The 25663-nt window shown below is 41.1% G+C and overlaps 2 protein-coding genes and 2 pseudogenes across 2 annotated transcripts in view; 3 read left to right on the forward strand and 1 right to left on the reverse strand.

Moving 5' to 3' along the window:
* Positions 1 to 724: 724 nt before the first annotated feature.
* Positions 725 to 10985, forward strand: LOC148368443 (uncharacterized). Its single transcript, XM_088330419.1, has 2 exons — positions 725 to 1005; positions 8191 to 10985. The coding sequence occupies exons 1-2, from the start codon at positions 897 to 899 to the stop codon at positions 9333 to 9335; spliced, it is 1254 nt and encodes a 417-aa protein (XP_088186545.1). The 5' UTR covers positions 725 to 896; the 3' UTR covers positions 9336 to 10985.
* Positions 10986 to 11568: 583 nt separating this feature from the next.
* LOC148368444 (U2 spliceosomal RNA) lies at positions 11569 to 11702 on the forward strand (annotated as a pseudogene).
* Positions 11703 to 12042: 340 nt separating this feature from the next.
* On the reverse strand, positions 12043 to 12208 carry LOC148368445 (U2 spliceosomal RNA; annotated as a pseudogene).
* A 6638-nt stretch (positions 12209 to 18846) lies between these two features.
* abcb6a (ATP binding cassette subfamily B member 6 (LAN blood group) a) overlaps positions 18847 to 25663 on the forward strand; it is a 38874-nt gene continuing 32057 nt past the window's right edge. The window contains exons 1-2 of the mRNA XM_088330420.1: positions 18847 to 19071; positions 21959 to 22479. Of these exons, the coding sequence (XP_088186546.1) occupies positions 21967 to 22479 (513 nt within the window). The 5' untranslated portion in view covers positions 18847 to 19071; positions 21959 to 21966. The remainder of the gene's footprint in view (positions 19072 to 21958; positions 22480 to 25663) is intronic.

Here is a 25663-nt window from a genome sequence, read left to right on the forward strand (position 1 = left end):
TCTATTTCTCTTTGAATTTCTTTCTTCCTCTCCATTTCTTTCCCCCTCTCTCACGACTTCTCTTTTTATCTCTTTTGTTTCTCACGCTCTCCCTCTGTTTCTTTGTCCCGCCCGCCCTATCTCTTCTTTTCCCTCCCTCTTTCTCTTATTTCTTTATCTCTCTTTTTCTTTCTCTTTAATCTACTAGTCCGGCCCCCAACAGAATGTTTGATCTATCGTGTGGCCCCCGAGTTAAAATGAGTTTGACACCCCTGATCTATGGTCACTTGAGTGGACGTCAGATGAATAATTTCCTTTAACTTTGTATTTTTATTTTTTTAAATATTTCTATACATGGGGGATTTTTGCAAGTTATGTGTGTATATATAAATGGTAATTCATTTACCTTGATTTGCAAAAAACAAATAAAACATTGTTAAAAAAAAGTTTTTTTAAGTCTCAAATCATCCTCCCAACGCCAATTTTGAATTTGAAATAGGTTTTTCTCAGAGTTTTATATACAGTGTTTAATTTTAACTTCTATAAAGGTTTCTAATTTGCTGTTTTTTAAGAAGCATTTATTTGCAGGTTGTGATTTATTTACATGGTACATCCATTGCGCGAAGTTGCCCCTACCAAAATGGCCGCCACGTAGGCACGCTAGTTAGCGGGCTGCTGCAGCATACCGACAATCCAGTCCTCTGTTTGTATCTGTGTCCCACAATCCATTGCGGCGGTGTTTGGAAGGAGAAGCTGTCATGGCTGCCGAACAAGAAAATGTCCAGAAAGTCCTGTAGTCGTCTTAAAACGACGTAAACTCGACAGTAGTATCACTTTGCGGTCTTTTTCGAAGGTTTGTCCTTTTTACTCCCGAGTTGGAGCGACACCTCGTGGCGCTTTTTTGTTGAGCGAGGAAAATGTGCTCCAGTTGGGAAGGACCTCTTCCAGAGAAGCTTCGGGGAGCCAAAGAGGAGACCGAGCGAGAGCGTCGACGACCGGATGCTGCTTCCAAGCAGCTCGGGGCAGGTCCGTCATTTTCTCTTCTGCATCAGTGCCAATGCTTCCCAAACTTTTGCAGGCTGGCCAAAAAATATTCAAAAGAAAGAATAGTGGGTTTTAATTCAAATACATTTTTTTCAGCCTTTTACAGTAAATGACTCATTTTTCACCTCCAGCAAATACTAAAAGTGCAGGAAATAAAACGATGCTCTCGAGTGACTCGTATAAAGTAACATGAAAACCTAAATGGTTCCCTGAAATGGTTCACTCAAACTAAAAACCAAAAGTGCAGGAAATAAATTTAAGTTTAGCAGCAACTCGTATGAAGTCGCCTGTAAACTGAAATAGTTCGCTGATTTCTTTGTGATGAAAAATAATAAACAACAACATGACTTAAACTAACTTAAAACAAAAAGGGCATTGCAATTTCAACAGTGCTTTGGAATCGAAAAGTGTGGGCACTCCCGTTTCAGAGCCGGATTGACGAACAAATGTTATGGTAACAGCTAATCGTTTCCGCTTTAGCGTGCTTTTTAAGCTCTCTCTCAATCGCAAACACACACAAACTATTGTTATGATAAGAGCTCTCCTCCTGAATTTCCCTCCCTCAAACAAGTTAACTACAATTTTAAGGCTATTTCTAAATCACACACGTGCTTTTCTCCCACGGAATTTGATAGAAGTCAATATTATCAGCGGTCTTGATTCACAGGCATGCGGGGACTCGGGCGTTAGCAGAGGCTCCACCGTTTACTCCGCTCTGACGTTATTCTTCCTGCTTCGCCCCTGATCGCTTATCTGCGAGTAGCGTCCGAGAGAGGGAGAGAGAGGCCCCGCTGCATCTGAGCCTACATAACCGGGTTTTAAATATATATATCGGCCTGTCGGTATCTGTCGAATTCCCGAATATCCGTAACGACGATCCTCTACTTTTATCTCCCACGGACACAAGACTATCATGCGTTCGATCTCTTTCTGGCGAATTTTCGATCTCCTTTCAAAATCGAGCTTCTGGTTTCCGAAACAAAAAGATATTTCACTCGAAGGCAAAATGCGAATGAGAAACGATACAAAATAAACCGGAACGGCTCTCCAGGTTGTTTTTGTCGCGTTGTCCCTACATTACCAGTTATTTTGTAACGTCGTGCTAGGAAAATGAAAACAACCAGGAAAAAAAAAGAAACAAAGGGGAAAAATATGATAAAGGACAAGAAATAAAAGAATAAACAACATTTATTTTCCCTGTGCTGAGGTATTGTTTTTCCTTGCCCGCATGTCGGTTTCAGATCAGGGGGTGGTGTCATTGTAATCCTGTGCAGTCCAACAAGACATCTTGTGATTAAGGGCTAAACAAAGAAATGGGACTTGACACATCAAAACTGGAAAACACAGAAAATGGAATGAAAATATTTCAAAATGTACAAAAAAGAGAAAACATAAAACAATAGTAACCACACAGGATCTCCTAAAAATGCACAGCGGCCAATCACAAGAAGGGAATCGTGCGTCTGTTTGGCGGGGAGCCGGCTCCCTTCGTTCACTTCCAAGAGTTGGCTCATAGAGACCTTTTGTTCACAAACGATACGAGTTGGTTGCCGTGGCTTCCACCAATGGCAACAGAACGGTCAAATAAACGTTTTCGGGGGACTCGGCCCTCGTTTGCCTTTTCTTTGGGCGTATATACTATACCGGAAATTTCTATGTAACCATGTGCAAGGTTTGTACGAGTGCTTGAAATGCTTGAAATTTAATGTTCTGTTTTGTAGGTCTGCGAAAAGCTTGAGTTTTGGGTGAAGTGCTTGAAATAGTTTCCATTGTTGCAATTATTGTCTTGGCAGTCTGACTCTATAGACCAGGGGTGTCAAACTCATTTTAACTCGGGGGCCACACGATAGAACAAACATTCTGTCAGGGGCCGGACTAGTAGATAAAAGAGAAAGAAAAAGAGAGATAAAGACATAAGAGAAAGAGGGAGGGAAAAGGAGAGAGGGCGGGGTGAAGAAAGAAAAAGAGAGAGGGAGAGAGCGTGAGAAACAAAAGATAAAAAGTCGTGGGAAAGGGGAAAAAGAAAGGGAGTGGAAGAAAGAAATCCGTTGAGAAATAGAAAGACAGAAGGAGAGAAAAGATAGCGTGAAAGGTATGAAAAGAGAAAGAGACAAGGAAGATAGAGAAAAAGAGGTTAAAAGACACAGAGGGAAAGAGACAAAGAGCAACAAAGGAAGAAAAGAAGAGAGACACAGAGTGAAAGAGACAGAGTGGGAGAAAAGGGATGGAAAAGAAAGAGAGAGAGAAAAGTCCTTTTCTTGCTAGGAGTATTCTTTTGTTTATTATCTTTCGTCGAATCGTTCGCTTCAACACACGTGTTTTCCTTGCCTTCGCGGTCTTCTGAAGAATCTCTCTGCCGTTTTTTCGTGCCGGAATTATTGCCGTTGTTACCACTTTCTGTATTATGTTTCGACTTATTACCGACACTGAAGAAATGACCAATTTTTGGTTGATTTGCACCTAATACCAACTGTTTTTTCGGAAGCATACTTCTCTTTCACTCGACAACCACCAAAACAATGGCGGATCTGCCTGACGAAAAGTTTAGAGTGCGGTAAATCATTGTTTAAAAAAATAATAATAAAAATGACAATCTGGTGGGGGCAGCACGGCGGCGCAGTGGTTAGCGCTTGTGCGGCACAGTTCATGTCATGGGAACCTGTCGTGGGTTCAAATCCAGCTCCAGACTTCCTGTGTGGAGTTTGTATGTTCTCTCTGTGCTTGCGTGGGTTTCCTCCGGGCAATCCAGTTTCCTCCCACGTTCCAAAAACATGCATTTCAGGTGAATTGGCCGGTCCAAATTGTCCCTAGGTGTGAATGAGCGAGTTGTCTGTCCCTGTGTGCCCTGCGATTGGCTGGCAACCAGTTCAGGGTGTCCCCTGCCCACTGCCCGGAGATGGCTGGGATGGGCTCCAGCCCCCCGCGACCCTACTGAGGATAAGCGGTACGGCTGATGAGATGAGACAATTTGGTGTCAAAAAAGTTGTATCCCGGGGACGCACGTTGATTTGACACAATGCGTCCCCAGCAAAAATGATGCGTTGGGGACGCGGGCAAACGAGAACACTGACCTTTCAAAAAGGGATGCAGCATTGCTGTAGCAGAAACACATCCGTTCTGATGGTTTTTAAAAACGATAAAACGCTGTGGGCTTTAACCTTTGATCTCACACATCTCACATTGATAGTCGAGACGGTAAAGTTCATAGGTGTTGTTGAAGTATACAAATTATTTAATCAAAACCAGGGGGTCCGAGTCCCTTCTCTGGGGGTCATTGAGAGTGTTACCTGTGTCTGACTCCGGTATCTCATTTGGAGACCCACTGGGGAAAACTCTGGAGTCCTCTGACTCTCTGTCTGTGGTTCCAGGCCTTCCCCTTTTTTCTGGGTTAGGGGGCTGGGCAGAGGACCTGTCGAGGGCAAGTCTCTTGTTTCCCTTCCCACAAGAAGAAGGAATCCGATTTTTTTTCTTCCCCCGGTTCCTCCGGCTCAACTGCATACAATTCCCTTGTGGGCGTTTTCATCGGCAATCGGTTTTCCTCTAAATCCCTTATCTTTGTTTCCGGTGTGGTCACCACCCCCAATTTGGTCCTATTTTTACCCCTCTTTCCCAAGTTGGATTTTCTGGCCTCAGGAGGGACATTCGCCTTTTTGATTTGTTAGTCTTGTTCAATTTGTCTTGTTCAAATTCAGGTCGTGGGGGAAAATATAAGATACATTTTTTGGCATCTCCTCCAGGTCCTTCCTGACTAAAGGGTTTTAGGAGGGACATTCACATTTTCAATTTGTTTGTCTTGTCCATTTTCTCAGGGCATTTCTTGTCCATTTTATTTGGGCATTTCCACATCTTTATTCATTTCATTGTCTTTGTTACCTTCTTTCCCAGTTTTCAACTTGTTAGCAAACGATTTCGGGCAGTTCCTGTAGAGGTGGTTCGTTTCTCCACAAAGATTGCACTTTCTGCCATTGGTACACTCCTCAAAAGAATGTCCAATTGTCCTACACTTTCCACAAAAGATTCAATTACATGCCTCAGTCCATAAAAGGGGCGGATCCTTTTGATCATTTACAGGCTCGCATAGGCTAAGGAGGCGAAACAAAGCCTGCAATTGGCCGAAAAAGATTAATGTGAATCACACGTTGGTTGGGTTGCACTACGGCATACAGAAAACATTTTTTACTATTCTGTATTTGTAAATATTTTAGTCTCCTGGATTTACTACACTCACGGTTGTAAGAAGACCATGGTTACGTATCATTATTGAACGTGATGGCTGCAAGAGAACTTGGGTGAGCTATGCGGCTTTATATTTTCCCGGTATCTTGTTTTAGAACGATCTTGATTTTTCTGTGATGAGTCGATTTTTAAACTAAATTCAATTCAAAGTGTTTATTGTCATATGCACAGTAAAGAACCCCGTTTCCCTGCACAATAAAATTCTTACTTTGGTGTCCACGCAGTTGCCAGCAAAAAATAAAATGGAAACTAAGAAATGTTTGTTTGACATCGTACGGACACCGCATCCGCACGTGTCTACGACACATATTTGCTTCTTTGCAAGCTTTCGGAATGCTAAGGGGGTAAGAAGTTGGACTGAACTATCTGACTGTTTTGTCGACGTTCCCATTGTAGCGCCTTATAATCCGGTGCGCCCTATGTATGGAAAATATAGGACCAAAAACTATTTTTTGGGGGTGAACCTTTTCTTTGTGAACTACTCATCATTTTCTGCCCCGAATTAGATCAGGGCTTAGGTTTGGTCCACAGTCTCTGAAACACATTAGACACAAGTTGCTCACTAACAGGCCGATGCAACTTGATGCGAGACAGGAAATGATGGGATGTGTTCTGGATAATTAATTAATAGTGAATAGATGCACAAACCTGACATGGCTGTAAGAGCCTTCTATTGGCCAGCATCACATATGCTTTAGAATTGTCTCCACATTTTGAAAACGTTTTTAGAAGGTAATTAGGTTATTTAATATGTGATGGGAGAGAAGACAGTGGACTATGTGATAGTTATTTGTTTCATCTGGATTTCCACGTGAAAAATGGGAGACATTACTCATGATGCATGATGAGAACTCATGCATTTTGACAGTTACGGATTGCTTACCTCCCCTCCGTGTCAATAATATATTTGATCTCACATGAAAGCATCATATTGTAAGTAAAACAGTACACGCGGAATTGTGTGCAGTTAACAAGCGCAATGACATGTATCATTGTGACTATGCTGCTTTAGCGACTGGCCATGTAGATGTAAAGGCACGACTCGTTTAAGATAAAAACAGGGATAGGCTAAACCGTGATTTTTCTGCACGATTATCATTCTCTGCGGTTTGGTGCGTGAAGTCTTTTGGCTCTTTCGGTAGATTTGTGCACTGTATAAAGTAGCGATTTAGCAATGTTCATGTTTTAACTGTAGGGTCCAAATGTGGGTAAACCCCGTGTGGCCGGTCATCAGATATAAAAGGAAATTCAGGCGGAGACAATGTACTATTTCTTGCTACTGCAGTAGGGAGAAAGAAAGGAGGAACACAGAGGATCTCGGCTCAAGTGTCTTTCTCTGCCTCCCCCCCAGCCACAGAAAGCTTTTATTTGGTACAAGTAGTTGGGTGGGGCATTTAGACTGATGCGTCATAGGTGGGTGGGCATTAGACTAAAACATAAAAAGATATATAGACAGTGGATAATGAAGAATGTTCAGAGAAATACACAAACTGTGTATAGAACATTCTTAAGCAACTTCACATAACGCAAAAATAAGGTTTTCCATTGCATTTATGTCTAACTAAGATATCTCATTGTATTTCGTTGCAAATACATGCGTTGTTGTGAAAATGGACTTACATTTTTGCGGTTCCTATCCAACCATATTTGTTGATATTGAGAATTCGCAAATTCTTCTGGGAAGTCACTTTGTTCCAAGTAAGCTCCTGACCTCCCTCCATCTGAAGGGGTTATTTTATGGGTTAAGGGGCACTTCTCCCTCGGTCTTGAGAGTATTGGGACACATTACACTTGGATGCGCAAAACCAAGTGACTAGGGCAAATAGCGAGGGAAATGGAGAAGAATGGGACACAGCAAACGATCTGAACAAAGCCACTCTTGGCTACTAGTGGTGATTTATCATACTGATTTAATTCCCAGAGGACTAATACTTACTGATCAGCAGCGCCTAAGCCTTTAGAACAGGGGTCGGGAACCTATGGCTCGCGAGCCATATATGGCTCTTTCTATGAGTACCTGTGGCTCGGAGACAAATTTGATTGCATGCTAATTTTATCCATCTCGTCCAAAACGTAAGCTACTAATCCTGTTCAGGTACACATAAAGCCATACCAAAACTGATTCCACAGCAGTGCTTGGCAGAATATATAGGGCACGTTTGTCACTACAATTTACAGTCAAGGTGTCACACGGAAAAAAAAAAAAAACTCGTTCTGGCTGTACATCGCTAAAGAATCCGTTACATAAAACCTCACTATATTATCTGTCTTCAGTGTTCAGATACCTTATGATGAATCCACAGAACACACTGTAAATACGCCAAAACACCGGAAGAGAACTTAAAGTTTTTTGATTGGGTGAGTGGGAGGGATGGGTGGAGCTATGCAAAAAGTGCAAGCACTCCCTCCCATCTCTCGCCCTACGCCGTCTGCACCATAGATAAGCACATCAGGCTCCCTTTTTGCAGAATGTTGTGACGTTTTTACAAAATAACTGCTTACATCTGGTTTTGAAACCAATATGTATGAAAAAAAAGGGTCAAAGTGAGTTTAACCGATCTTGAGTAATTGCAAGAAAGACACAAGTTTAAATTGGTATGTTTGTTGATTTTGGGACACGGGCTCTGGCATTATTCTCTTTTCATAATTTTTATCAAATCATCAAAAATAAATGTGCTGAAGACTAAGTTTTTGTCTGGGGCGCGTGTTTAGCATTATAGTAAATTTGTCTCATAATATATGGCTCTTTCCCAAAATAAAATTAATATATTTTGCTTTTATGGCTCTTTGAGTCAAAAAGGTTCCCGACCCCTGCTCTAGAATGTATTTACGTTTTGGCACTCGGGGACAATGCTTTTGAAAACGTACTAATACGTTACAGCACTGAACGAGTTAAGAGTAATATAAATAAATGTGACTTGTGTCTTGCAGAGGCCAGCCAAGAATATATTCCTACTGCGCGGCAGGAACCAGAGTTGCCTGTCGTTAAAATTGAGGAGGAGGAGGAAGAAGATCTGAAGCCTTATCACGTTAAGCAAGAGACAGAGGATGGGGAGCCTGTTGGCGTTAAAGAGGAGGACATTTTTCCAGTCTTGCTAGTGACTGTCGAAGATCAAGGTCAACCTGAAGATAACGCTTGGCAGGAACCTCTAAGCATCAGCTCCCTTCAACACGTGGAAACAGATGACGACGACACGTCCCACTCTGCAAACGCGGAAGGTGGTAACACATGTTCCCAGTGTGGGAAATCGTTTCAAAGCAAGTCTTATATGAAGTTGCATATGAAATTCCACACTGGCGAGAAGCCTTTTGCCTGCTCAGTTTGTGGTAAAAGATTTACCTTGCGTTGGGTCTTAAAACAACACCAACTAATCCACACTGGCGAGAAGCCTTTTGCCTGCTCATTTTGTGGAAAACAATTCTCCAAACAAGGAAACTTGAACGTACACACTAGAACCCACACTGGCGAGAAGCCTTTTTCTTGCTCAGTTTGCGGTAAAAATTTCACCGAAAGCGGAACATTGAAATCACACCAACTAACTCACACTGGCGAGCTGCCTTTTTCCTGCTCAGTTTGTGATAAAAGATTCACCCAGAGTTCAGGCTTAAAAAGACATATGACAACCCACACTGACGAGAAGCCTTTTTCTTGCTCAGTTTGTGGTCAAACATTCACACGGAGTGAGAGCTTAAAAATGCACACCAGAACCCACACTGGGGAGAAGCCTTTCGCCTGCTCAGTTTGCGGTAAAAAATTCAACCGAAATGCACACCTGAAAACACACCAACTTACCCACACTGACGAGAAGCCTTTTTTCTGCTCAGTTTGTAATAAAAAATTCGCCCGAAATGGACACTTGAAATTACATCAACAAACCCACACTGGCGAGAAGCCTTTTTCTTGCTCAGTTTGTGGTCAAAGATTCACCCGGAGTGAACACTTAAAGAGGCACATTAGATCCCACACTGGCGAGAAGCCTTTCGCCTGCTCAATTTGTGGAAAACGATACACACAGATTGTTGACTTAAAAACACACACACTAACCCACACTGGCGAGGAGCCTTTTGCCTGCTAAATTTGCGGTAAAAAAAATCACCCAAAATAGACAATTGAAATCACACCAACTAAACCACACTGGAGAGAATCTTTTTGTCTGCTCAGTTTTTGGTAAAACATTCACACGGAGTGGGGACTTAAAAATGCACAACAGAACCCACACTGGGGAGAAGCCTTTTTCTTATTCTATTTCCGGTAAAAGATTTACCCAGAGTGGAGACTTAAAAAACACATTAGAACCCACACTGGTGAAAAACCTTAGACCTGTTGACTTTGTGGTGAAAAATTCATCCATATCGGCACTAGAAATTACACACAAGATCCCACACTGGCGAGAAGCCTTTTTCCTGCTCAGTTTGTGGTCAAACATTCACTGAAAGTGGGGGCTTAAAAACACTTAATTGACCAAGTATCATACAGGCCGTCTATAGTAACATAACTGCCACAAAAGTCAAGTCAAGTCATCTTTATTTGTATAGCCCTAAATCACGAAGAGTCTCAAAGGGCTTCACAGATTATTACACAGACTATTTTTCAGCCGACGAGAAGAGTAGGTTATTCATATGCTATGGAGTAGAAGTGAGTTTTAAGCTTAGATTTAAACATTTCCACCGAGGTTGCAGATCGGATCTCAGGAGGAAGAGCATTCCACAGCACCGGTGCCCGGATGGAGAACGCTCTCGAACCAGCAGAACACTTCTTTGCTCTTGGGATCACCAGAAGACCGGCACTCTCAGATCGTAGGCTTCGGACCGGGACATAGGGGCAAATCAGATCTGAAAGATAAGAGGGAGCAAACGCCCACCCAACTGAATAAGTTCGCCCCTACTGTAAGTATTTTTGGCCACACATGTGTCCAAAAGTGAAAGCAAAAAAGACAAGAGAACGGCAATAAATAGAAGATTAGCTGGAGAGCAACTAGCCGCATGCATGCATCCATGCGCCGCCATGTTGAATTCAACCACTGACTCTGCCAACGCATAAAAAAAAACACATTCATTCACAGGAAGTGAGCAGACTCTTCAGCTGTATAATAAATATTTGAAACCCCAAAGTCTTCATATGAATTCAAAAGATTAATGATTTGCATATGTGTCATGTTTCCTGATAGATTATCTATTTTATCGTGTCTCCACATAAAATTTCGCCCGTTATTAACAGTTATAATTATGAAACGATAAGATCGCCGACCTAGGTCCCTAGGGTTGGGGCCTGTTCTCACCAGAACCACAAAGCTTGCAGAGCCTGTGGTTCTCTCCGTCACTGTTGTCCGGATGTGAACAATCCCCGTGAAGTCCACTGCCAAAAGAGATGGTAACCTTTATTTCTTCATCTTCCTGGTTGTCCATGTGCTGCTTCTCACACACCCCTCCCCTGAGGGACTTTTTGTTCTCAAAAGTACACAAAAAGCGTTAGTGCAACAACCTATTTGGTGTTTTGGGCAAATATCCCATGTTGGCATGCTATTAAAACAATCCCTGATCATTTAAATGAGTCTATTATCTTAAAACCGGGTTCATTGATTAGTACAGTTGCATCATTTCTTCCACCTTCCCCCTTGCTAACACTCAGTGCTTGTGTCAACAATGTGCTTTATTCTTTTGTTTGATTCAATTTTCTTTGTCATGTAATTAAAACATATTTTAATAAAATCAAACTGCGTGCATTATTTGTGGGTCGATGTTATTTTTCTTTCGGACTGATCAATCATTAACCATATCTATGAACTACAAAATCGATCATTTAAAGCTGAAAATACCTTGTGTTTAAAGTTGCATCCTTCATGATCTAGACACAGGCTATTTTAAATTTATTTGTGTTGGAAACCGAGAACACCGCCTGCTGACCGAATTGGTAACCACCAAATTAGATTCTGAACCAAATAAATATAATTTAAAGCCATTTGGAAATGTGTTGTTATTTTGGCCATGAAAGAGTCAGAAATCATGTTATGAGTGATGACTTTTGCCAGAACTGAAACTTAACTATTTGTTAAGTCAAGACAAAACAGTAAAGGGACTTGAATTTTCCTGGACCAAAATCAAGTTGAGACTGGAAAGCACCATGACCACAGTCATTGTAAGACAACACTAAACAGAAATATGAAATGTTATAAGCGTGACCCATCAGTAGCCCAATTCGTTCCCCATTTAACAAACTGCGCACTTTATGACCATATCGGGATTTAGCAAGGCTTTGATGCTAGGTCCTTAGCTTGGCCTAAGGCTTTGATGCTAGGTTCTTAGCTTGGCCTTGCTTGGCCTTTTGGCCGTACCTCTTGCCATGATCTTTGATTTTTGCATTTCGGAGATGGAATAAGAGCTTGCTCTGTCCACTCCACGCATCGGCCCGGTATTGCAGTACCTCCGGGAACGGTGCATTCGCAATGATCGCAGCAAGGCTTTAGGACTAGGACCTTAGCTTGGCCTTTTGGCTGAGAGTAAGTGTCCCGGCTCCTAGGCTTTGTAGCGTATTATGAACTGACCGATAACGGATAATGGATAATGAATAACGAAGATAGAACAATAACCCTTAAAAACCCCAAACCCCCATCAAAACTAATCATGTTAAAATGAGGGGTTTTTAAGGGTTATTGATCTATCTTCGTTATTCATTATCCGTTATCGGTCAGTTCATAATACGCTACAAAGCCTAGGAGCCGGGACACTTACTCTCAGCCAAAAGGCCAAGCTAAGGTCCTAGCCCTAAAGCCTTGCTGCGATCATTGCGAATGCACCGTTCCCGGAGGTACTGCAATACCGGGCCGATGCGTGGAGTGGACAGAGCAAGCTCATATTCCATCTCCGAAATGCAAAAATCAAAGATAGTGACTTCATAGAAAGTACACAAAAGGCCAAGCTAAGGACTTAGCATCAAGGCCAAGCTAAGGACCTAAGGCCAAGGCCAAGCTAAGGACTTAGCATCAAGGCCAAGCTAAGGACCTAGCATCAAAGCCTTGCAGGGGCCGAGAATGAGTCCGATACTTCAACTCTTGGCTTTCAAAATATCAAGATTTCATAATCTACTCATCCCAGAAATTATAAATCTGACGTAGCTCACCAAGGACATGGTCTTGCAGCCATGAAATCCCATGATAGTACGTAAGATCCGCGTGAGTCCAGTGAATCCGAGCGTATAAAAAGGTTTACTTCAAAACACACCTTAATACCGATGGGTAAAAGAAATCAGTCGAAAAGTATCTCTGCCTTGTTACGAGCTGTGTATTTAGCCCCCTAAATCCCGTTTATTAATAAACAGACTTCTAAAACAATTTTCTAGAGGCCGTTAACCTCTGAACTTTTGATGGACAACTTTTCGGCCAATTGCGGCTTCGCTTCTCTGTCCTCAGCCTGCATTAGCCTATCCCGGTCTGTATTGCAAAAACGACAACGCCTCCTTTACCTCCGAAGAACTCTAGCCAAACGTGACTGGGTCAAATGATAATTGACACATTGGTTGGCCAATAAAATCTGGAATAAGTCGATACGAAGATGTGTCTATTGTAACTACTGTTAAGTCAAGTCAAGTCATTTTTATTTGTATAGCCCTAAATCACGAAGAGTCTCAAAGGGCTTCACAGATTATTACACTATATTATACAGACTATCTTTCAGCCGACGAGAAGAGTAGGTTATTCATATGCTATGGAGTAGAAGTGAGTTTTAAGCTTAGATTTAAACATTTCCACTGAGGTTGCAGATCCGGTCTCAGGGGGAAGAGCATTCCACAGCACCGGTGCCCGAATGGAGAACGCTCTCGAACCAGCAGAACACTTCTTTGCTCTTGGGATCACCAGAAGACCGGCACTCTCAGATCGTAGGCTTCGGACCGGGACATAGGGGGAAATCAGATCTGAAAGATAAGAGGGAGCAAGTCCATGTATGATTTTGTATAATACTAAGAGAACCTTGAAATCACATCTAAGGCTAACTGGGAGCCAATGCAGTTTAGCCAAAATCGGTGTGATGTGATCGGACTTTTTTCTCCTAGTTAAAAGCCTCGCTGCGGCATTTTGTACCAGCTGAAGGGACTTGATTCCAGACTTCGGGAGACCAGAGAGTAGTGCATTACAGTAATCGAGACGGGAGGTAACAAACGTATGAATTATAATTTCCGCATCCGACTGAGACCGTATTGAACGGATTTTAGCAATGTTACGAAGATGGAAGAAAGCGGTTCTAGTAATTTTCTTTACATGCATTTCAAAGGATAGATCAGGTTCAAATATGACACCTAAATTTTTAACTGAGTCACTCTGTGTGATGTGACATTTGTCAATGTTCACAGCAGTTTTTGAGAATAGGTCACGGCATTTAGATGGACCAATGACTAACATTTCGGTCTTTTCAGAGTTAAGACTTAAGAAATTGAGTGACATCCACTCTTTTATCTCAATGAGGCAGGCCTCCAAATTTCCACAGTTTAGTGTGGAAGATTCCTCCAACGGAAGATATAGTTGAGTGTCGTCTGCGTAGCAGTGGAAGCTGATATTGTACTTGCGAATAATATCACCTAATGGAAGCATGTAAATGCTGAAAAGAAGGGGGCCAAGCATTGAACCCTGCGGAACACCACAGGTAACATTAAAGTGCTCAGATGTCATTTCACCATATTTAACACAGTGCGTCTTATCTGAGAGGTAGGATCTGAACCACGAGAGGACGGTTCCTGAGAGATCAATCCATTTTTCCAACCGTTCTAGTAGGATATTGTGGTGCACTGTGTCAAAAGCAGCACTAAGATCCAGCAGCAGCAAAAGTGATGAAGCGCCAGAATCCATTGCCAGTAGGAGATCATTTGTTACCTTGATCAGAGCTGTCTCAGTAGAGTGGTTAGCCCTGAATCCCGATTGCATAGATTCAAAAAGGTTATTCTCGGATATGAAATCATTCAGCTGCTGTGCCACTACTTTTTCAAGTACTTTAGAAAGGAAAGGTAGGTTTGACACAGGTCAAAACGAAAATTAATTCAAACAGCTTGAAGACATCAATCACATTACTGTGCATGTTGAGAGATTTGTCAACTGTGGTTATAATGTTTAAGATTAACTTCTTTGGTCAAGCACCAACAAAACCTGCCAACAAAACCCCGCCTTCCGGTCACATGTCAAAAGCCAAACTAAACCCTACCCCATACCAGCAGGTGGCACTGTTGGATTCATCTTTGCAGGAGACACTTACCAAAAACTATACACATATTTCAGCAGGAATTTCAATAAAACAAAAGTTATACATATACAGTACTACATTTTGAACATTGTATAATTTACATTTTCCAAGCGAACAGACAGAAATACAGAGAAAAGCAAGCAGAAAAAAAGTAACCAAAATAAAGTAAAAAGAAAATAATAGTGACATGTTTAACTCTACCTAAGAGGCAAATTCTTGAGCATATATTATTTTCATGTTGGTAATTTTGGTCATATTCCAAAACTTAACCCCCCAAAACAAGTTTGTTGACAAGTTTTGACTACTGTATTTTTTTCTACACAAATTGAAATGTATTGCTTTTTCTTTTTTGTTTTGTATGATAAGTCCAAATTTAATATACATTTCCATACCTGTCAACCTGTATGTTTTTGCTGTACAAAGTAGGTTTATTATGCATTTTAAGACGTGTACGACGTACAAGAAAATCTGTAGGGAAAAATGCAAATTTGTCAATGATGGGTACCATCCGGTAAACATCGACTATCAAGAAACGGCAAATCAATCAAGTCTAACGAGTTCGCCGCGGTAGCCTCTATCTCGGTATCGTTTTTTCGTTGCAAACGAAGGGAGCGGTTTGATGCTACTGTGCGCATGCGTCTGCCGCCTGGGGATTTCCCATCATGCATCATTCAACATCGGATTTCATGTGGTAGTTGTGTAGTGAAAGAAAGTCCGTCTCTTTTTAGAGAACCGGCTTTTTCGGCTCAACTCATTAAAGAGAGCCGGCTCTCAAACGGCTCACTTGCTTTGATGCATTATATTACGAATTATTATGTTGTATAAATGTAACGAGTGTAATAATAACTTTTGTTTTATTGAAATTCCTGCTGAAATATGTGTATAGTTTTTGGTAAGTGTCCTGCAATGATGAGTCCAACAGTGCCACCTGCTGGTACGGGGTAGGGTTTGTTTTGGCTTTTGACATGTGACCGGAAGGCGGGGTTTTGTTGGCAGTCTACAGAGCGAGCTGCCAACGGTAAGACACATCTTTTGGTGCTCCACAAAAAAAGTTAATTTTAAACATTATAACCACAGCTGACAAATCTCTCAAAATGCACAGTAATGTGATTGATGTTGTCAAGCTGTTTGGATTTATTCTCGTTTTGTTTCTGTTGTGCTAAAATGTTAATTCCCCTTGTAGAGATCAAAAAGATCAAAGCCAGCAGAGAAGCTAATCACGTGTTGTGACTCATTTCATTTGCGTTTTTATACTCATTATTGTTCTTATTTCTATTTTCTCAAATATATAAAAAGGATGATGTTGGTTAAAATTCAGACCCCAAAAAAATATGTTGAATTCATTGTAAACGTAAAAAAAAAAAACACTTTACGATCTCTTGTTAACAGTATCTTGTTAAAATAGATGTAAAAATGTATTGTGATATTCTAAAATGTATTTTATGTCAATTTGGCCGGTCCAAATTGTCCCTAGGTGTGACTGAGAGAGTGAATTGTCTGTCCCCGTGTGCCCTGCGATTGGCTGGCAACTAGTCCAGGGTGTCCCCATGCCCACTGCCCGATGATTGCTGGGATGGGCTCCAGCATCCCCGCGACCCTACTGAGGATAAGCGGTGCAGCTGATGAGATGAGAAGAGATGAAAAGATATGCTTTGGGCAGTCTACAAAGCGATCTGCCAACGAGATCAAAGCCAGCAGAGAACCTAATCACGTGTTGTGACTCATTTCATTTGCAGGTAAATTGTACCCGTTTTTATACTCATCATTGTTCTTATTTCTATTTTCTCATATTTATAAAAAGGATGATGTTGGTTAAAATTCAGACTAAAGAAAAATTTGTTGAATTCATTGTAAACGTTAAAAAAACACTATAAGGTCTCTTGTTAAAAGTATCTTGTTAAAATGGATGTAAAAATGTATTTCATGTAAATTGAAAAGAAAGCTCTTTGATATGCTTTGGGCAGTCTACAGAGCAAGCTGCCAACGAGATCAAAGAGATCAAAGCCAGCAGTGAAGCTAACCACGTGTTGTGACTCATTTCATTTGCAGAAACTGTAATAAAAACCTCATCATTCAGTCCAGCGTGAATGTGGATCTTTGGTGGGACAGGTGCACCGCGGTTACATAAAGATGTTAAGAAAAAAGGACAGGTTTGTGGTTATCCCTTTAATCAATATATTACCAACATTAATTTAATGTAGAAAATGAATTAATAATTAGAAAATATATTCATCATCTCATCTCATCAGCCGTACCGCTTATCCTCATTAGGGTCGCGGGGGGGCTGGAGCCCATCCCAGTCATCTCCGGGCAGTGGGCATGGGACACCCTGAACTGGTTGCCAGCCAATCGCAGGGCACACAGGGACAGACAACTCATTCGCTCATTCACACCTAGGGACAATCTTGGACCGGCCAATTCACCTGAAATGCATGTTTTTGGAACGTGGGAGGAAACCGGAGTGCCCGGAGGAAACCCACGCAAGCACGGGGAGAACATACAAACTCCGCACAGGAAGTCTGGAGCTGGATTTGAACCCACGACAGGTTCCCATGACATGAACTGTGCCGCACAAGCGCTAACCACCGCGCCGCTAACCACTTAATTCTATTTTTTCCTTCTACAGTGAACGTCCAAGCTACTTAATTTTTGAACTTTTTTGATAATAAACCTCATTCATGTCGAGCAACTCTCACAACAAAATGTGAATTCACAATATATATGACATAAGGAAACACATGTACAATATAACATGTTAAACGACATAAATAAACACATTTGAAGAAAAAAATATGGTGTAAGATTATTTTGTATTTTGCAAAAGAAAATACGACAGTTTGTAAGGGCATGGAGCCCTGGAGCGTGACAGGTATGGATTATAATTCACGCGTTTGTTCCCTCCCGTCTCGATGACTGTAACGCACTACTCTCCGGTCTCCCACATACAATAAAAGAAGCATGATACCAAGTAGACAATTGCGCATTCTATTCAACACTTTGTAATTATTTAAGAGGAAGGATGCTAGGAATTAAATGGGCTGAACCATTTCAAGGCAGTGGACTATTTCCGACGCTGCGTTCTCGTTTTTGGTTTTGTTTTATTTTCTCATTTTGTATCCAGCGTTTAGGATAAGGAATCTCTCAAACATGCGATCAGTGTTCCCTCTAAACTGCGCGCGTGCACAATTGCGCACTGCTTGCACATTCTCAGCGCACAAGAAAATCTAGCCAGCGCACAAAAATGAGGGCTCAAAATTACTATTATTAAGAAGCGACTTAAGTCAAAGTGACAGTGCAAGAAGGTCAAAATACACGGGTTCCCCTGACGTTGTGTCCTAAACGCGGTATTTTTAAGTCGAGTTGAAGTAGAATGAAGTGGAGTAAAGTTAGTAGAGTTTGTCGAGAACCGGCTTCTTCGGCTCGGCTCACTAAAAGGAACCGGCTCTTTCGGATCCTAAACGGCTCTTCTGGTTGTTTTTGCTTCTTTCATCCCAACATGACCAAATATTATGTAAAACTAATCACAAAATGACTTAAAAGAAGGGGAGAACAGAACAAAAAAGAAAAAAATACCAAAATGAAAAAGGAGTGAAAAGCTGGGAAAAAAGAAACAAAAGGAAGAGAAAAAAGAAGGAAAAATTTAGAAAAAAAGCCAGAAAAAAAAGAAAAGAAAGAAACGTAGGAAAAAAGTAAATGGAGAACAAAAAGAAAAAAGTAACAGCTCGGAAAAAATAAACACAATGAGACTTTTTTTAAAGGAATTTAAAAAAAAGTAGAGAAAAAACACGGGAAAAAGAAGAAAAAGTTTGTGTTGCATTCAAATAATTTCCAATTGTATCAAGTGAATCTTGTTGCCAACATTGTACTTCGACTAAAAAATATGACTAAGTACAGTTCTGTATCTTGCAACCGACTAAATAAACCCCCAAAAATGTTAATATTATGCGACAAAATATATCAGGAAAAAAAAAGAAATGGATATCTTGTGAAAGAACCTTTGCAATAGTACATGAGTCGATTCATTCAAAAGAGAAAAATAATTTTGCATTGCCGGAAACTCAGCAAAATGTCACTTGATGTCAAATTTTGGAATTAATTATCTTGCCACACTTGGGATTATGGTTGCTCACTGTTGTTTCAAGCGTTGCTAGGGAACATTGCATGCGATCCTTCCTGGAGCTGCTTAAGTTGAACCCCCAAACACTACTTGGTTTCGCCCATGAATTTAACCGTGAATTTTTCCCTGCAAGCTCTCAGTTCACACTCCAATCCTGTCAAAGGCGCTATCGAGTCATCACATTGAGTTGAGACATCTACCAATAACCTTCGTAGAAGAAGAGTGTTCAGTCTTATGAAAGCCGGTGACATTTAGGGGGCGCTGAAGTCTGGAACAAGCGCGTCTCCATGACGTTCTTCTTTTTCGTAACTGATCATTTCTGCCAAGGTTGGAGAAGATGTTGTCTAACGCGCACGACGTCACCCAACGGCCAGAAGCAAAACTAAACCGATGACGCTTGAAGAAATTCGTAATCCGGTTCATCGTGTTTAAGTCTTGATAGAGAACAGACAGCTGGAGCGTCGTTTGAGGTGAGAACTAACCAGGTAAAATTGCACTTGACGGTTAAAAGTGGGTAGGGTTACTAGTAGTTTCTGTATGACCGCTTAGAATTGAGCGAAGTTGTGTTATTTCTAAGTCAACGTAGCAGCAAAACTGGGTTCTCAACAGGGGCGATTTTAGGTTAACGGCTTTCATGTCTGAATGGTTATTTTTATATTTTATTTCACTGAAAGTAATCTATGATCATGAAGAAGACTGTTTAGGAGTGTCACTTTCAATTTGTGAACATATTAGACTTCAAACTGATCCGGTGGGTAGCGCTGACAAGCGTATACATTATTTTGTTTATGTCATTATAGCAGGGCACCAAGGAGGCCTGAAGTTCGCGCGAACCTGTTCCATACCTGATCATTAAGAACAGGGTTGGGTAGGGTTACTCTGACTTGATTACTTTCAATTACTTTTGGATGACTCCAATACCAATTATGCTAATAAAAGACAAAATAAACTAAATATAAATAAAATGATGACTCACAACACGTGGTAAGCTTTCTCTCCTGGCTTTGATCTCTTTGTTCTCCGGCAAAACGAACATTAAATGCGACAGAAACAAAATGAAAATAAATCCAAACAGCTTGCCAACATCATTTTTGCCGTTCCATGTATTCCGTTACTCCCCAAGCCTGCACAAAATCTAGTACTTTTATTCATATTTAGTTTCTTTGGTCTTTTATTAGCATATTTTGTATTGGAGTAATCCAAAAGTTATTGAAAGTAATCAAGTTAAAGTAACCCTACCCAACCCTGATTAAGAACACTGTTAACACACTGTCACTTCCAATTTGTGCACATATTAGACTTCAAACTGATCCAGTGGGTAGCGCTGTCAAGCATATACATTATTTTGTGTATGTCCTTTATAGCAGGGCACCAAGGATACCTGAAGTTCCTGCGAACCTGTTCCATACCTGTCAACCTACACGGCTCCATGCCCGTACAAACTGTCGTATTTTCCCGAACAAAATACAAAATAATCGTACAGCTTTTTTTCCTTAAAAACTCTGCAGTTAGTGTTAACAATGCCCGAACTGATTTCAAAGAGCCTTTTATTTTTCCCAAAGCAGCTATTTGCTTTTATCATACTTTTAGCAAAACCGTTCCGGGACAGCCAACTCACAGGGAAGCGGGGAAGGGTCAAGGTGGAGTGGGCGTGGGCGTGGAGAGTGGGCATGTACATTCGGGGTGGAGTGTGATTTTCATTCTCGTCCTCGCGTTTTTTGTTAGTGTAGCATGAAAGTGGTAAAATTAAGAAAAGGCATGTTTTAAATAGAAGAATAGAATAGAATAGAATATACCTTTATTGTCATTGTTACAACATGGGATATATTGTGACAACGAAATTGGACGTGGCACTCCAGGTCCACATTTTACATTGAGGATACAAGGAAAACAAAGAGATAAAGGAACAAAGAAGATGTTTGTACTGTCCTTGTTGTATAGGCTTTGTTTTCCTCCGGAGGGGGGGGGGGGGGGGTGTATGAGGGGGTGAGGGACAGACAGAGATGGGCCGATCCAACTAGATGTTTGATCTTACTGTACACACGGTCCAGTTTTTTTGTTTTTTTTTCCCAAATTGCTCAGTCCACGTATTGAATGGATTTGGGAAGTACAGTCCTTAAACATGCCCGATTGAAGTCACCGGTGACGATAAAAGCTCCGTTGGGGTGTGCAAGCTGCTGTTTATTGATAGCAGCGGGCAGGAGACTTAGCGCTATGCTAACCTTAGCATCCGGTGGAACGTAAACAGCAAGCACAATGACCACAGTTAGCTCTCTCGGTAGATAGAAGTAAATAAAATAAATAAATAAAATCAAAAATAAAGTTCAAACGCCAGCGCAAACCGCCAAAATGCATTTATTTATTTGAGTGGGTCTAAGAAATGCTTGTATTGCACATGCCAAAGAAATGCTGGTGTGGGAAGATGGCCACACACATACATAACAATAAACTAGGCCAGGAGAACATTTGGCTCTCTAATTTGTTATTTCAAATCGCCTCTTCTCCAGAGTTCTCGTAAATAAAATATGAAATTTCAGGTTTGCTTCGATCTCGGTCCTGCAAATCAAGTTAACGTAAATTCCGGACTATAGAGCGTACCTGATTATAAGCCGCACCCACCACATTTTAAGAGGATAGCCGCTTTTGTACTTACACAAGCCGCACCTGCATATAAGCCGCATGCGCCCACATTATAACATGTAACATAATCACAAAATCAACCCAAACCCTACTTTGAGTCCCGCGATTTTAACTGAACATAAGGTACGCAGTTCAAAACCCGCAGCCGGCAAAATTACGGAAAATGATACCAGTAGTTAACATTGGTTGCAGACCTGCAGAGTCCGGGTCCCGTTAAAGGTAATCCAAGGAAAAAAAGTGTATATTTCCAAAGGTAAGGGTGGGAAAAATATATATCCACTATTGTCTGCCGTGTCCACAAACACTCACATATACCGGTACCCACTTCCCGTCATCCCCCGCGTCTGTTACGCCCCTTCTTTTTAATTGGTCAGTGCAAGACTTATCAGAATAAGTGTCCAAAATAAATACATTACAAAAATATACAGTTGCAAATACATATTATACATGGTTACACATATTTACAAAGAAAGACGGTACACCGAGAGAGTTTTCAAAGCTTTAATAATAATATTATAACTTTCATCCCAAACCGTGCCTGTGAAGGGTAGCAAAACGCTACTGGCAACACGCTCGCAGCACAGTCCGGAATTTACGGTAATCGTTCGGGCTTTGGTACTACCGGGCCTGGTTCGGGTCGGACTGTTTTTCTTGGGGAGGCCCGATCTTGCCTCTGTTCTCAAGCTGTCTCTCCTGTTTTCTGTTACGACTCGACAGGCATCAAGATGTTCGTGCACAGCTATTGTGAAGCCGGCCTTCCGATCTCCCACACGTGGGTGGACGAAGGAATCGCCCCCTGCTTTTATTTCACGCTGACGCCGTCCGTCCTGCTCACCGTTTCATTCTTCCTCGGCACCATCCATTCCATCTTCTACAAAAAGTATGGAACAGCCATGGAACCCAAGTTCATCCCCCGCTCCCGTCTCTACGCACTCCAACTCGCCACTTCCGGCTTGGTGTTGCTTCAGTTTCTCGGTGGGATGGTGTGGCGGGCCGCACAAGGAGGCGAGCTGCCTGGATATGTGTTCCTCTATGGCTCCTTCTCTACCCTGGCCTGGGTTTGGGGAATCGCCTTACTGAGTGTGGAGAGGCGCAGGGCTCTTGTCATGGATCGAACCCGGGGCCACAGTGCGGCGTTGTTGCTGTTCTGGGCTACAGCGTTCGCAGCTGAGAACCTGGCATTCGTCTCGTGGTTCAGTCCGCACTGGTGGTGGGGTCTGGAGGACACCCCGCAACAGGTGAGAGACATGTTATTTATAGTACTGGACTCGATGCCAAGGATGCTCCAAAAATGTGATGTCTTAATTTACTCTAAATGAAGTTTGCAGTAGTATAAAATTGTGAGTCAGATTCAGATATACTTTATTGTCATTCTTGTACACATGTATACAGAACACTGTCTTTTAAGTCATTTTGTGCATAGTTTTACATAATATTTGGTCATGTTGAGATTTCTACACCGCTTATCCTCAGTAGGGTCGCGGGGGTGCTGGAGCCCATCCCAGCAATCATCGGGCAGTGGGCAGGGGACACCCTGAACTGGTTGCTAGCCAATCGCAGAGCACACGGGGACAGACAACTCACTCATTCATACCTAGGGACAATTGGGACCGGCCAATTCACCTTACATGCATGTTTTTGGAATGTGGGAGGAAACCGGAGTGCCCGGAAGAAACCCACGCAAGCACGGGGAGAACATACAAACTCCGCACAGGAAGTCTGGAGCTGGATTTGAACCCACGCAGGAGGTTCCCAAGACATGAACTGTGCCGCACATGCGCTAACCACTGCGCCACTGTGCTGCCCCCATGTTGAGATTTAAGAAGCAAAAACAACCTGAAGAGCCGTTTAGGACCCGAAAGAGCCGGTTCCTTTTGGTGAGCCGAAGAAGCCGGTTCTCGACAAACTCTACTAACTTTACTCAACTTTGTTCTACTTCGACATTGACTTAAAAATACCGCATTTAGAACACAGCGTTCGGGGAACCCGTGTATTTTTCCCTCCATGCACTGTAACTTTGACTTAAGTCGCTTCTTAATTAGTCATTTTGATCCCTGATTTTTGTGCGCTGGCTAGATTTTCTTAGAGGGAACACCACTTCCTCGCGTTTATGCTGTCAGTCTTGTTTCTCGTTTGTTTGCCTCGCGAGCGGCTCCTCCTTATCTGCTGAGTCATTTTATCTACAGTTAAGCTAGCCCGGCGCACAAGGCCACATTTATCCCCTCCCACTTCAACATCTGAATGCGACACACAGTTTACAAACAGGTTTACATCAGTTGCCTTTTTCATTGGGTGTTTATCTGTATTTGTCCATGTCATCTCTTAGGTCACACCTGTCAAACTCCCGGCCCCCGGGCCACGTCCGGCCCGCCGTGTAATCATATCCGGCCCGCAAGACCATTTTACATTATTGTTATTAATGGCCCGTCAATATGAACAACGCCGTCTCATTCTTGGACATCATATTCTGACGTTTTAGTAAATGTACCTATTCCTTCATTTATGACGTATACCATACTACAGTGGGACTTCGCGCTTCGACGTTCGCGGATTCAGAGCTTCGCGGGCCTAAAAAAAATTAAAATAAAATAATAAAAATAAATAATAAAATGATAAAAATAAATAATAAAATATATATATATATATATATATATATATATAATTTTTTTTTTTTTTTATTTTTTTTTTTTTTTTTTTTTTTTTTTTTTTTTTTTTTTTTTTTTTAAAGCATTTTGGAAGGGCCGTCGCTACTTCTAGTTCCGAGCTTCGCAGGTCTAAAAAATAATAATAACAAAATAAAATAATAAAAATAAAATATATATATATATTTTTTAAGCATTTTTGAAGGGCCGTCGCTACTTCGTGGTTCCATGTTCGCGGGTTCATAGCTTTGCAGGTCTAAAAAATAATAATAATAAAATAAAATAATAAAGATAAAAAATAAATAATAAAATAATTGAAAATAAATTAATTAATTAAAAAAATATATATATTTTTTAAGCATTTTTGAAGGGCCGTCGCTACTTCGTGGTTCCATGTTCGCGGGTTCATAGCTTCGCAAGTCTAAAAAATAATAATAATAAAATAATATAATTGAAAAAAAATCAATAAATAAAAAATATGTATATTTTTTTTAAGCATTTTTGAAGGGGAGTCGCTACTTCGTGGTTCCATGTTCGCGGGTTCAGAGCTTCGCAGGTCTAAAAAATAATAATAAAATAATTTTTAAAAATTAAAAAATATATATTTTTAAGCATTTTTGAAGGGGTGTCGCTACTCCGTGGTTCCACATTTGCGGGTTCAGAGCTTCGCAGGTCTAAATAATAATAATAGAATAAAATAATTTTAAAAAAGAAAAAAAAAAGTTTTATTTTTTTAAGCATTTTTGGAGGGGCGTCGCTACTTCGCAGATTTTCACTTTTCGCGGGCGGTTTTGGTCCCCATTAACCGCGGTAACCGAGGTCCCACTGTATATACCAGGGGTCGGGAACGTATGGCTCGCGAGCCAGATATGGCCATTTCTAGAGACTAATTTAATTGCATGCAAATTTTCTCCATCTCGTTCAAAACTTGAGCCATTGATCCTGTTCAGATACACGCAGGGTCAAACCAAGACTGTATTCAAAGCAGTACTTTTCAGAATATATAGTGAACGTTTTCACTACAATTTACAGTCAAGGTGTCACACATAAAAAAAAACCTCGTTTTGGCTGTACAACGCTAAAGAATCCTTTATATAAAAGCTCACTATATAATCTGTGTTGAGTGTTCAGATACTTTTTCATGAATCTACGGAACAAATTGTAAATACGCCAAAACACCGGAAGAGAACTTAGTTATTTGATAGGCTGAGTGGGAGTGATGGGTGGAGCTATGCAAAAAGTGCAAGCACTCCCTCCCAAAGGTAAGCACACCAGCCTCTCTGTTCTCAGAATGTTGACGTTTTTACAAAATAATTTGTGTAGCATTTTCATATTTCTACTTTTGACAGGAGATAAATTAAGGAGAGCAAAATCTTTTGCGATATTTAAGTTTTTTTTTTATATATACATTGACATAGGAGCAAAGGAATTTGAATGCTATTTTAATGTTGAGTTGTTTAAGTTAAGTTTTAAGTTGTATAATTTAACAAGATATTTTTATTTAGAGCAAAATAATAAATTCCGTATTTTACGCACTATAAGGCGCACCGGGTTATAGGGCGCACCCCCAAAAAATAGTTTTTGGTCCCTCATTTTCCATACATAAGGCACACCGGATTATAAGGCGCTACAATGGGAACGTTGACAAAACAGTCAGATAGTCCAGTCAAACTTATTACCCCCTTAACATTCCGAAAGCTTGCAAAGAAGCAAATACGTGTCTCAGACATGTACGGAAACAGTCTCTGTACGATGTCACCAATCACTCAAATGCATCATT

The sequence above is a fragment of the Urocampus carinirostris genome, chromosome 3, assembly GCF_059441175.1.
Source record: "Urocampus carinirostris isolate Australia breed hairy pipefish chromosome 3, RoL_Ucar_1.0, whole genome shotgun sequence".
NCBI lineage: Eukaryota > Metazoa > Chordata > Actinopteri > Syngnathiformes > Syngnathidae > Urocampus > Urocampus carinirostris.